This window comes from Carcharodon carcharias, chromosome 13 (assembly GCF_017639515.1).
Source record: "Carcharodon carcharias isolate sCarCar2 chromosome 13, sCarCar2.pri, whole genome shotgun sequence".
NCBI classification, from domain to species: Eukaryota; Metazoa; Chordata; class Chondrichthyes; order Lamniformes; family Lamnidae; genus Carcharodon; species Carcharodon carcharias.
In genome coordinates, this window is record NC_054479.1 from 86,625,086 (window position 1) to 86,638,544 (window position 13,459).

At 42.9% G+C, this 13,459-nt stretch overlaps 1 protein-coding gene across 3 annotated transcripts in view; it reads left to right on the top strand.

Moving 5' to 3' along the window:
* Window positions 1–13,459, top strand: part of itpr2 (inositol 1,4,5-trisphosphate receptor, type 2) — a 472,778-nt gene that overhangs the window by 197,016 nt on the left and 262,303 nt on the right. For all 3 annotated transcript variants that reach the window (XM_041202236.1, XM_041202237.1, XM_041202238.1), the window contains exons 46-48: window positions 2,336–2,528; window positions 6,530–6,655; window positions 12,220–12,395. In XM_041202236.1, coding sequence (XP_041058170.1) covers window positions 2,336–2,528; window positions 6,530–6,655; window positions 12,220–12,395 — 495 coding nt within the window. The remainder of the gene's footprint in view (window positions 1–2,335; window positions 2,529–6,529; window positions 6,656–12,219; window positions 12,396–13,459) is intronic.

A 13,459-nucleotide genomic window follows, 5' to 3' on the forward strand; every position in this document is an offset into this window, starting at 1 on the left:
TTAATCTTCCACGGCCAAAGGAAACTGATGAGGCAGGAAAAGAAACAAAAGATGTTCCTAGAGCAGGTGTGGTGCTGACTGAAAACAAAAATAAGAGAAAAAGCAAAACATGCAAAGAAAAGGAAATAAAATGGGGCAGAGATTATAGTCCAAAATTGTTGAACTCAGTCAGCAGGTCTAACAGCATCTGTGGAGAGAAAAAAAAAGAGTTAACGTTTCGAATCTATATGACTCTTCTTCAGAGCTCTGAAACATTAACTCTGTCTTTCTCTCCACAGATGTTGTTCGATGTGCTGAGTTTTTCCAGCATTTTCTGTTTTTGTTTCAGATTTCCAGCATCTGCAGTTTTTTGCTTTTATCTTGTTGAACTCAGTATTGAGAGTTCAGAACGCTGTAAAGTACCTAATCGAAAGATGATCATTTTTAATTCCTTTATGGGATGTGGGTGTCACTGGCTAGCCCAGCATTTATTGCCTATCCCTAGTTGCCCTTGAGAAGGTGGTGGTGAGCTGCCTTCTTGAACCGCTGCAGTCCGTGTGGTGTAGGTACACCCACATCACTGTTAGGGAGGGAGTTCCTGGATTTCGACCCAGTGATAGTGAAGGAACGGTGATATATTTCCAAATCAGGATGGTGAGTGGCTTGGAGGGGAAATTCCAGGTGGTGGTGTTCCCATGTGTCTGCTGCCCTTGTCTTTCTAGATGGTAGTGGTCATAGGTTTGGAAGATGCTGTCTAAGGAGCCTTGGTGAGTTCCTGCAGTGCATCTTATAGATGGTACACACTGCTGCCATTGTGTCAGTGGCGGAGGGAGTGAATGTTTGTGAAAGGGATGCTGTTCCTTGAGCTTATATTGAGCTTCACTGGAACAGTGCAGCAGACAGAGGACAGGGATGTCAGTGTGACAGCAAGGTGGAGAATTAAAATGGCTGGCCACCAGATGCTCAGGATCGTGCTTGTGGACAGAACTGAGGTGTTCCGTAAAGCAGTCACCAGGTTTGCATTTGGTCTCCCCAATGTAGATGAGACCACATTGTGAGCATAGAATGCTGTAGATACATTGAAAGAAGTACAAGTCATCCTCCAGTTCAACACTCAATCTGTAATGTTATTAAACATTTTACATGCATACAGACTTCGTATCCAGCACACTTTAGATGTTCGCACTTCATGTGTGGCATACGAGAAACCTCTGTGCCTTTTTTATTGAATTTGAAAGAAAGAGAGTCACTTTATTCCCAATATTTTTAGCCAAATGAGATTTCATGTATTTGCATTCTGCAAAGCAAATTGACTAATTCACAATGTGCCAGAATGAACATTCACTTCCCATATTCATTAAAGAAATCAGTAATTGAAACAAAGCATTTTTCACAATTAGTGACCAATTTAAAATTCCCTCATCAATCAGTTCTCTATCATCCCAACTATCAGTGTGTACAAAGTGCTTCACCTCCTGGTAATGTTACATCAGAAGAAAGCCTTCTGCCAGACATAATCTGGATATTAGTACCATAGTGGCTACATTACTGGACTAATAAACCAGGGAGCTGGGTTCAAATCCCACCACAGTGGTTGGGAAATTTAAATTTAGTTAATTTAATGAATCTGGAACAAAAAGGTAGTCTTCGTAATGGTGCTTACGAAATTACTGAATTGTTATAAAACCACATTTGGCTCTCTAATGCTTTTGGGGGAGGTAGCGGCGTAGGGATAATGTCACTTGACTAGTAATCCAGAGGCTCAGGTTAATGCCCTGGGAACATCCTTGGGTTATAATCGAACCTCAAATTCAGCTGATTATAAATCACCAAAACTTCGCTGTTATAATACTAGGAAGGTTATTGTCCGGCAGACCAAGAGCTGCTTTGTCTGCTTTTGTCTCATAACTTGTTCCAATGCCTCTGTTGTTCCTCCTTCGTTGTTGAATTTGCTGGATACTTCACACCTGTATATCTGGAGAAGAATTTGAGCAATAGCTACAGCGCAGATGGGGAGAAACTATTCCTGCTCATGAAAGGATTGAGAACGAGCGGGCACAGATTTGAAGTAATTGGCAAAAGAAGCAAAAGCTTCACGAGATTAGGCTTTTTCATTTAGTGAGTGGTTAAGGTCCAGAATGCACTGCCTGAGAGGGTGATGGAGGCATTCAAAAGGAAATTGGACATGTTATCTGAAAAGGAAGAATGTGCAAGGTTACAGGGAGAAGGTGGGGAGAATGGCACAATGAATTGCTCATTCAGAGAGCCAGTGCAGACACGATGGGCTGAATGGCCTCCTTCTACACTGTGACAATTCTGTGAATACTCTTAATCTGATTCTATCTTCCATCCTCAGATTGTACGGCATGACCGGACCATGGAGAAAATAGTCTTCCCAGTGCCCAGTATTTGTGAATATCTCACACGTGAGTCCAAGTTTAAGGTGTTCAACACCACAGAGAGGGACGAACAGGGCAGCAAGGTGAACGATTTCTTCCAGCAAACTGAGGATCTCTACAGTGAAATGATTTGGCAGAAGAAGATTAAAAGTAAATATTCTCACTGCATGGTGCTTGGGCTCTTGTGATCACACTTAGAGCTTGGCGAAGCCTTTGGTTTTATTTTAGGAATTACTATTTAGCCCTTGTGTATAGAACTGCAAGCAGCGTAAGGAGGAATTATATCCTGATTTATGCAAGAAGGAAATTACTTCAGATCAATTTTCCTTCACCTACAACCATATTCACTTCTCCAGCCAACTTTGTACTCCCTAGAATCTAAGCGCTCCGCTGCAGGAAATGACAGGTACTTAGGCCTAGATATGTGATGCACCCTGCACATTTCTCAGCCTTCTAAGTCTTTAATAGGGCAACACCATGTGCCATCCACCATATTGGTAAAGCCCAAAGAGATTGGTGTGCAGTGCCCAGGTCTAAAGTTGGCATCACTACTTTTGCAGATGCAAATAGGGCACCTGTTTGAAGCCCCCTTCTACAGCACTGTGGCCCCAAGGCAGCCAGTGCTGGTGTGTTCAGGAAAATCTGACCTGTTGACCTGTAGGTTACAAGGTAAGATTATTAAAAAAAAATAGGTACCTGAATGTTAAATGAAGAGGAGCCCTGACTTTAACCTCCCTTGGACCCAATTGCCCCTCTCCCCTCCCAGCTTTGTCACCCCACAATTTCCAACCCAGGCCCCACCCCACCTTCAAAGTCCTTTTAATTGTTTACTGGAGGGCTGCTCTTGTGGATCAGTGATCTGGTCTTCCATTCCCCTTTACCAGCAAGCTGCCTGTAACTGTTCTCAGCTTCCCTCTCAATGGTAATGAAGCCCAAAAACGGGCTCTTCAGGCGTCACCATTCAGACACAGGGATCCATTATAATCCATAGCTCAAAGTTCACAAGGGTCACAGGACAGGTTGGGAGGAGTTGATCCCTATCTGACACATATTCTTATGTTGGATGACTAACAGAGCCAGTAAAGGCCTTCCCACACTTTGGTCATAATTGGGTTTGACTCGATACCTATTCCCAGCAGCTCTTAGTTGTTTAGAATTATGACTAAACCACCATTGAAGCTCAATCACGTCTGTCTTTGACAAATCTTCAGTTTCATGCTGCCTATTTTGTATGGAAATGCATTTCCCATATATAACTAAACTCCTGATCTCATTGGGTATGTGATTGCTGAAATGTCCTGTCTCTCTAATTCCTTCTCTTTTGAATTTTCTCCATCTGGCCTGTACTTTCACTGAGCCTCATTTCCTTTCTCTTTGTTTTTCCCAGCAGGACTCAATGTTTCAGACACACTCAGTACTTTCTAAGGGAAAACACAAATTGTGGATATACAAACTTATTTATTAAAAGGGCCAAACAACATCCCAGCTATAGTGTTAAAGATTTGTGCTCCAGAGCTACACCCCTAGCCAAGCTGTTCCAGTACAGCTACAACATTAACATCTATCCAACAATGTGGAAAATTGCTCAGGTATATCCTGTCCACAAAAAGCAGGACAAATCCAACCTGGCCAATTACTGTCCCATCAGTGTACTCTTAATCATCAGCAAAGTTCTGGAAGGGGTCATTGATAGTGCTATCAAGTGATACTTACTCTCCAATAACCTGCTCACTAACTCTCAGTTTAGGTTTTGCTAGGGTCACTCGGCTTCTGACTTGATTACAGCCTTGGTCCAAATGTGGACAAAAGAGCTGAATGCCATAAGTGAGGTGAGAGTGACTGCCTTTGACCGAGTGTGGCATCAAGGAGCCCTAGAAATATTGCAATAAATGGCGATCATGGGGAAAAGTCTCCACTGGTTGAAGTCACACCTAGCACAAAGGAAGATGGTTGTGGTTGTTGGAGGTCAATCATCTCAGCCCTAGGACATCACTGCAACAGTTCCTCAGGGTAGTGTCCTAGGCCCAACCATCTTCAGCTGCTTCATCAATGACCTTCCCTCCATTGTAACGTCAGTGGTGGGGTTGTTCGCTGATGATTATGCAATGTTCAGCACATTCGCAACTCCTCAGATACTGGAGTAGTCAATGTCCAAATGCAGCAAGACCTGGACAATATCCAGGCTTGGGCTGATAACTGGCAAGTAACATTCACGCCACACAAGTGCCAGGCAATGACTGTCTCCAACAAGAGAGAATCCAACCATTGCCCCTTGACATTCAATGGCATTACCATCACTGTATCCCCCATCAATATTCTGAGGGTTACGATTGACCAGAAACTGAACTGGACCAGCCATATAAACACTGTGGCTACAAGAGCAAGTCAGAGACTGGGAATTCTGCAGAAAGTAACTCACCTCCTGACTCCCCAAAGCTTGTCGACCATCTGCAAGGCACAAGTCAGCAATGTGATGGAATACTCTCCACTGTTGCTGGTCAAAATTCTGGAACTCTCTTCCTAGCAGAACTGTGGGTGTACCTACACCACAAATGGTTCAAGAAGGCAACTCACCACCACCCTCTCAAGGGCAACTCAGAATGGGCAATAAATGCAGGCCTTGGCAGCAACAAATAAAAATACATCTGTATTATATACTACTGAAACTATAAACTAGCACTGATTTGTGCACTCACTATTTTATCAGCAAGTCCTGCTAACCCTCACTGGGTGAACTCCCTCTGAACCAGAGTTCAAAAGGTCACAATATAGTTAGTTTTAATTTGGTTCAGTGAGAGTTACAGCATCCTGAGGATTGGAGTGCTACATTAGCTTGCTGACCAGATCCTGCCTGCAACTACCTTTCTTTCAGATTCATTCTCAGGAAGTCTGGTTTTTATTGTCCATCCTTTGTTGCTCCAGATAAAACAGAGTGGCAGCTAAGAGTTGGCAATGTTGGTGTGGGTCTTGAGATTGTTTTTGATTCTCTCATGGGATGTGGGCATTGCTGGCTGGGCCAGCATTTTTATTGCCGATCCCTAATTGCCCTTGAGAAGGTGGGGGTGAGCTGTCTTCTTGTACCGCTGCAGTCCATGTGGTGTAGGTACACCCACAGTTGCACAAAGACCCCAGCTGGGTGAGGGTTGCAAGTTTCCTTCTCGAGAGAATACTGGTGAAATAGTCAGCTATTTACTTTGTCAATTTTACTGATGTCAGCTTTGTCAACTTACATTTTTTTTAACCTAAATTCAAATTCTCAACCTGCCCCGACGGTATTTAAAATTGCATTGTTTAGATTATTTGTCCAGGCCATTGGATTACCAGCTATGGGCCTGTACAAGGCCAGCCCAGGCTTTGTGGTGATGTTATAACATAGCTGGTCCTTACTAGACACATGACAGCACTGTCAGTACCCCCTTCATCCATCCCAGTAAACCATTGTCCCACTCTGTCCATCCATCCTTTTTCTCAAACATGCCATCCCCCTGAGCCATCTGACGTTTACCTGTATTTTGTGTGTGTGTGTGAGATGCATAAACAGCAAAAGGACACTTGACTCTGGGAAAGAGATGGCTGAGGGGTGACCTGATAGGCATGTTTAAAATTGTGAAGGAGTTTGACGTTTCCAGTTGTTGGGAAATCCAAACCTAGGGATCATAAATATAAAATAAAAGTGGAAAATACTGGAAATATTCAGCAGGTCTGACACCTATTGTGGGGAGAGAAACATAGTTAATGTTTCAGGACAATGACCTTTCACTTATGGCTTTTGATAGCCACCAATAAATCCAGTAACAAATTCTCAAGAAGCTTCCTCACGCAGAGAATGGTCAGAATTGGTGGCGGGGTGGGGGGAGGTTCTACCACATGGAGTTATAGCATCGAAACATTTAAGGGAAGCACAAGACAGAAAGGGATAGAAAGACATGCTGATAGGGTTAGATGAAGGAGGGTGGGAGGAGGTTTATGTCGAGCATTAATGCTGGCATGAACCAGTTGGGCTGAATGGCCTTTTTCTGTGCTGTAAATATGTTAAAAAATTGAGTGTGTGCTAAAATGGTGTCACTGTCGCCTCATCTCGGTCCAGGTTTACTGATTTCTGTTGGACGACACCATGATAGTTTTACTTGTCTTGTTCTTTCTTTCTTCAGATAACCCAGGCTTGTTTTGGTTCTCGAAAAACATATCACTATGGGGGTCCATTTCATTCAATTTTGCAGTATTTATCAATCTAGCTGTCGCACTTTTCTATCCATTTGGAGATGATGGTGATGAGGGTAAGTTTGAAAGAATGTTTGAAAATTAATTGCTTCAGTGTATGCACATTAATTGCCCACTTTTTCAGATCACCTATTGTTTATGTTTGTTGGTTTATTATATTGGAAGCAGTCAGACTTAAAGTAGCAATCTGTATAGGAGGAACATGCATTTATAGAGCACCTTTCATGGTCTCAGGATGTCCCAAAAGTGATTTACCACCAATGAAATGTAAACACTGTTGTATGACAGCTAATTTGCACACAGCAAGATCCCACTAACAGCTATGTGATCATGACCAAATAATCTCCTGTGGTGTTGGTTGGAAGGATAAATATTGACCAGGGCACTAGGGAAACCTCCCTTGCTCTTTTCAGATTGTGCTTATGGGGTCTGCCATGTCCATCTGAGAGGGCAGCTATGGTCTCGGTTTAAGTCTCACGTGAAAGATGGCACCTCCAACAGTGCAACACTTGCTCATTATACACCTGAAATGTCGGCCTGTATTATATGCTGAAGCCTCTGAAGTGGGCCTTCAACCCACATCCTTCTGACTTGGAGGTGAGGGTGCTACCAATGAGCCCGACCATGTTACTGTATCTTGCTAAATTGTACTTAGTACAATTTTGCCCAGAATGTTGCCTCATCATGTAACCACATGACATTTCTTGTCACTTATGAATGAACCCTGCAGTAGTACCACAATAGGCAGTACAGGAGCAGAGTGAGGAGAGCAGGTCTCTGTGGGTACATTAGCTGTAGACACAGCTCCCGAATGATAAGTTACAGGAGTTTACTCCAGTGGACCTATAGAGCAACATTTACTCATGAGTGACCAGGAGTACATATTTAGTAATTTGACAAAGAACAAATAAGGCAGTTCGCAGTTTTTATTCCTTAAAAATTGAAAGCAAAGAGTTTATTTTTAAGAAAGAAATATTTAAAAGAGCTAGTATTTTGGGAGAGATCTAACTTGTGATGAGACTATTGTGTGTATCAATCATATTAAGCTGTCTTGTGTTACTGAGTAACATCAATGGCAAACATATTGAACAAAAGTGGGAATTGCTTGACCAAATCTGACCAATATCTACCTGTTCATCATCTACCATTCTGACTAGTGCAACAAACAAACAGGAGCTGGCTATTCAGCCCCTAGAATCTCCTATACCATTCATGGCTGATCTGTACCTCAACTCCAGTTACCCGCCCAACATTGGCACTATTACTGAACAAAAATCAATCACCTCAGTAAAATTAAACTAGACTGGACCAGTCAATTAGAAGGGCTGATAATAGACACTGGGGTCCAGAATCAGATTGTGAAGATGATCAACAGCATTAAGTCTTCCTTAGGTTCAGAAGTGCCAGAGGATGGGAGAATTGCAAGCATTACACCCTTGTTCAAAAAGGGTGTAAAAGTAAGCCCAGCAACTATAGGCCAGTCAGTTTAACTTCAATGGTGGGGAAACTTCTAGAAACAATAATTCGAGACAAAATTAAAAGTCACATGGACAAATGTGGGTTAATTAAGAAGAGCTAGCATGGATTTCTTAAGGGAAAATCATGTTTATCTAACTTTCTGGAGTCTTTTGAAGAGGTAACAGAGAGAGTTAATGAGGGCAATGTGGTTGATGTGGTGTACATGGACTTCCAAAACACATTTGATAAAGTGCCACACAACAGGCTTTTGAGCAAGGATAAAGCTCATGGAATGAAAGGGACAGTAGCAACATAGATACAAAATTGGCCAAGCGACAGGAAACAAAGAGTAATGATTAATGGATGTTTCTCAAGCTGGGGGAAAGCTTGTAGTGGAGTTCCCCAGTGGTCAGTGTTGGGACTCTTGTTTTTCCTGATGTGTATTATACTAAGGACTTAGACCTTGGTATACAGGGCACAATTTCAAAATTTGCAGATGATGCAAAACTTGAAAGCACACTGAACTATGAGGAGGATAGCGTAGAACTTCAAAAGGACATAGACAAGTTGGTGGAACTGGCAGACAGGTGGCAGATGAAGTTCAATTTGGAGAACTATGAAGTGATTAATTTGGTAGGAAGAAGATGGAGAGACAATATAAAGTAAAGGGTACATCTCAAAAGGAGGTGCAGGAGCAGTGGGACCTGGGTGTGTATATGTATAAATCAGTGAAGGTGGCAGGACAGTATTAATGACGGTATTAAGTACAAGAGGAAGGAGGTTATATTGAACTTGTGAAAGACACTCATTTGGCCTCAGCATTGCGCCCAGTCCTGCGTGCCGCACATAGAAAGAATGTGAAAGCATTGGAGACAGTGCAGAAAAGATTTATGGGAGTGGTTCCAGGGATGAGGAACTTCAGTTATGAAGATAGATTGGACAAGATAGGACTGTTTTCCTCGGAGAAACGAGGGCTGAGAGGAGTGGTTTTGGGTCTGGAATGCGCTGCCTGAGAGTGTGGTGGAGGCAGGTTCAATTGAAACATTCAAAGGGGAATTGGAGTGTTATCTGAAAAAGGAAGAATGTGCAGGGTTACGGGTAGAAAACAGGAAAATGGTACTGGGTGAATTGCTCATTCGGAGAGCTGATGTAGACACGACGGGCCAAATGGCCTCCTGCGCTGTAATGATTCTGTGAAGTTCTTTTTTCATCCATGTCTTTAAATGTGACCATAAATAGATTGCTGTGATATACAGGCCTGAACTTTACTCTTCCCATTGGCAGGCTTGTAGGTGAGGGGTGAGCATGAAACAGCATGGCTGGGTTTCCCACCCACCCAGGCCTCTCTGCAATCTTGCCCCAACTGAGGCCCTTAAGTGGCCAATTATTGACCACTTAAGGGCTGTTTCCCACCCAGTCTCAATTTTTAGGCTGGCAGGAGGAGTTCATGGGTATGGGCAAAGCCCAAAAATAATCGGGTTCAGGCCTTGGGCAGGAAGTGGTGGGGTGGGGGGGGGGTGCCTTCATAAGAAGCCCCCTTTTAGCTTCGGGCGTTCCCTCCTCCCCCCTGCCTTAAGGTTTGGTAACCGATGGACCGACCTCCACGTACCCAGCCCCTCCCCTGACACCCCATTCCCCACTGTCCACACCCCCCAGGCCTCCTCTACCCTCCCCACCCTGAGACCCTCAAGCCTACCTTTTCCTGGACTCCTGGGACTTAGGGAACTGCTTGCAATCCCAATCCTGTCCACTGCAGCTTCTGGCACTGTTGGCCCCGCAGCTATTTCACACTCCAATGAGTGAGGGGCAGAAGTCCTGCTTGCAGCCAATTAATGCTCATTGGAGTGTGAAATAGCTGCGAGGCCAACAGTGTTGAAAATGGCGATTTTGGATGACAGGACGGGAAACAGCCACCCTGAAAATCCTGGCCACGGTTTTTTGACTAGCCCCTCAATAACTTTCAAAGAGATCAAAAATGAGAATTGTGAGGTATAATTAGCACCAATATCCAGAGTATTTGTTTAGTACAGCTTCCACTTCCTGTCAGCTTTGGTTCAGTGGTACCTCTCTAAGGTTCAAGTCTCACTCCAGAGACCTGAGCACAAAATCTAGGTCTACACTCTAGTGCATTATTGAGGGAGTGCTGCACTGTTGGAGGGGGTTACATTTCAGATAACACGTTAAACCATGGTCCCCTCTGTCCTGTCCAGCTCTGGCACCCTTCTGCCTCGTTTGGTTTGTGCCGCGGTAGTCAACTCTGTGTTAAGACATGGTGTGCCTCAGGATCTGGCATGGCAGTCTCTGCTACATTTGCATCAGAGGGAGACAATGGGCTGAGAAGGTGCATGATTCACTGGTCTCTGTTTTCTCTCGGCCCTCTTCTTGGCCAGCTAAGCTATTCATTTCTCCTCGCCTATTCTGATGCCCTTCCAAACAGTCAGCCTCCAGAGGACACGACTGTTAGCGACTGTCTCCCATTTGTCAGTGTCAGTGTCCTCCATCTTCATATCTCACTTGCAGGTGTCCTTGTAATGAAGATGTGGTCACCCAGGAGGTCATGACCCAGTGGCCAGTTCACTGTACAGAAGATCTTTGGGTTTATGGCTGTTATCCATCTGATGAATGTGGCTGAGCCAGCGCAGATGCTGTTGCCTTAGCAATGAGTGTTTGCTGATGGAATTAACATGCTCCAGGTGACCTCTGAGTTGGTGACCTTGTCCTGCCAAGAGATGCCGAGGATACGTCTGAGGCAGTGAAAGTGGAAACTGTTCCCCCTTTTTCCTGCCTGGCACATGTTGTTCAGATCTCACCACAGTAGAGGAGTGCGCTGAGGACACAAGCTTGGTAGACTCACAGTTTGGTGTTCTCAGTCAGGTTGCTGTTGTTCCACACTCTCTCACTCAGCTTGGATATAACAGCTGCAGCTTTTGTGATGTGTATGTTGATTTCAGCATCAAATCTGCCCTGTCAGGTAGATATGAAAGATCCCATGGCATTATTTGAAGAAGAGCAAGTTGGTTCTCCCTGGCATCCTGGACAATATCTATATCTCAACTAACGCTATTGAACCAGACTATCTCATCATTATCTTCTTGCTGTTTGTGGGAGCTTGCTGTGTGCAAATTGGCTGCCTTGTTTCCAACATTACAATAGTGACTGCACTCAAAAAAGTATTTAATTAGCTGTAAAGCTCTTTGGGATGTTCTGAGATTGTGATAGGCGCCATGTAAATGCAAGTCTTTCTTTTCTTTCTGCTACAGGTAAGCATTAAGGAGCAAAAGGAAATGGACTCCTTTTGGGCCAAAGTTTGCTCTAGCAAGGTATTTAGTGCACCTGCCCCTGTTTGTTTAGGTGTATTAATTTTTTGCGAGACCAGCTGCTGAAAGTGTAGGGTTATAACAGGGCCATGGGAGAAACCAGGCAACTGGGACCTGAGAAAACAGGGCAAGCAACTATATATTTCCTTAACCAATCATACTGAAGGATGTGGAAATTAACTATGCAGGTACAGAGAAGAAAACGTAAGTTAGAGTGAGCGAACTCACTATCAAATCAGGTACAGAGAAATAAAAATTGAATTAAGAGAATGAGAAAAAGTTACAGAAAGGAAAAAAGTTTTAATTTTAAATTTTACATTTTAAAAATTAAAGGCTGAAGGAATGAGATTCCACACATACAATAATTAATTTTCAGTACCAGAGAGGTTGTATGGTAATAGTTACCACTTACTACATTGTGAAAAGGTTACATCTAATGAAATGGACAAGGCATAATTTTTTTGTGGTGAGTTTAGTTAATTTCTATCTTGCAAATACAGCAACTTCACACTTTTTAACGTATTTCAGTGGTGAGCAGACAGCACAATATTGTTTTCGCAAAGTTAAAGGTGGAGTGAGGCCATTCAGGTGGCAGCTTTTAGATATTTGAGTTTAACAATCTATATGCCCCTTGTCTGAAGTTATTGTACTATTTACGCCATTAGCCTCTTTGTTACCATGACAGCAAAACCTGCCTGTTATTGGAGATGACTACAATTGCTGCAGTCCAGTGAAATGGGAAATGTGGTAATCAAAAATGTATTGTTGGATTTCATTTGAGTTACAGTTATCATATTATTACCTATTATCATTTATTCATAGCTTTTCTCTCTGTCTCTTTGCAGGTACTATCCCTCCGCTGTTTTCACTGCTGCTCTGGATAGTGGTGGTTGTTTGCACTGCATTGCTTATTCTCCTACCGAAACCTCACGGAATAAGATTATTTATTGTATCTGTAATGTTCCGGTCCATATACACGATTGGGCTGGGGCCTACTCTCATACTCTTGGGTGCTCTCAATGTAAGTAGCAACATGTTATCCCAAGAAAATTAACATTATTTGTACATTTTATGTGGACCAGAGATGAATGAGAATATTTACCTGAACGTAGTTTTATTAACAGGAAAGATAATAAAAGAGAAGAAAGATTTGCATTTATCTAGCGTCTTTCATAATGATCGGTCGTCCCAAAATGCTTTACAGCAACGAAGGATTTTTGAAGGGTAGTCACTGTATTCATGTAGAACTTGTACCCGTTTTATGAATTAGTGCTCCCAATGAGGAACTTTGTGCAACTGGAGCACACTTTTGAAATTGGGGTGTACCGGAGTGCATCTGATTCACAACCGTTTCATTTTCTATCTATTAATTTCCTGATATGTGCTCCCGAATTTGCAGTTTCACCACATTGAGCTCTGGGTCCGAACTGCTAAATCCTTGGAATTTACCAGTGTATTACCACAAGTCAACTCAACCTTAACTAACATGTAAAACAAGCACAGGAGGAGTCAGGGCCTCCTGTAGCCTTCAGCTGAAATGGGGGCTAGATGATGGGGGCCCAGATGAGTGCATAATTCAGTCCACATTTTATATTCCCTTTTTTATTTTTGTGTACTTCACCAAAACTGTAATTTTGGAAACAGAGCAGTACTGTTTTCTCCTCTGCCATAGTCTGAGGACTGGTTGGTGCAAAAATAGGTGCTATAGCACCATTACTGGTGGGAGAGTATTATTACAGTGTGATAAGTTTACATAGGTAATTTACATCATAAGTGTAGGTATAATAATGTATAATAAATAGGACTCTATTATGTTTTCTGTTTTTGCTATCACTTAGGTTGAGTTACATTTCCATTAGACTCCTTAATATTATGCTTCATTCTCACCAAGTGTTTCTCTGGAGTTTGTGGTTGAAAGACTAAATCTTCTACAACCTGCAAGCAGTTCCTTCACTGGGACCAGTTTAGCTAGAAGGCAAGGTTATCCAGAGCTGGTTAGAGGAATGCAGGAATTTTGATCAAAATAGTTTTAGGAGTTTTCTATGTGCAAAAGTGTACCAGAAAAATGTCTGGAATACTGCCAGT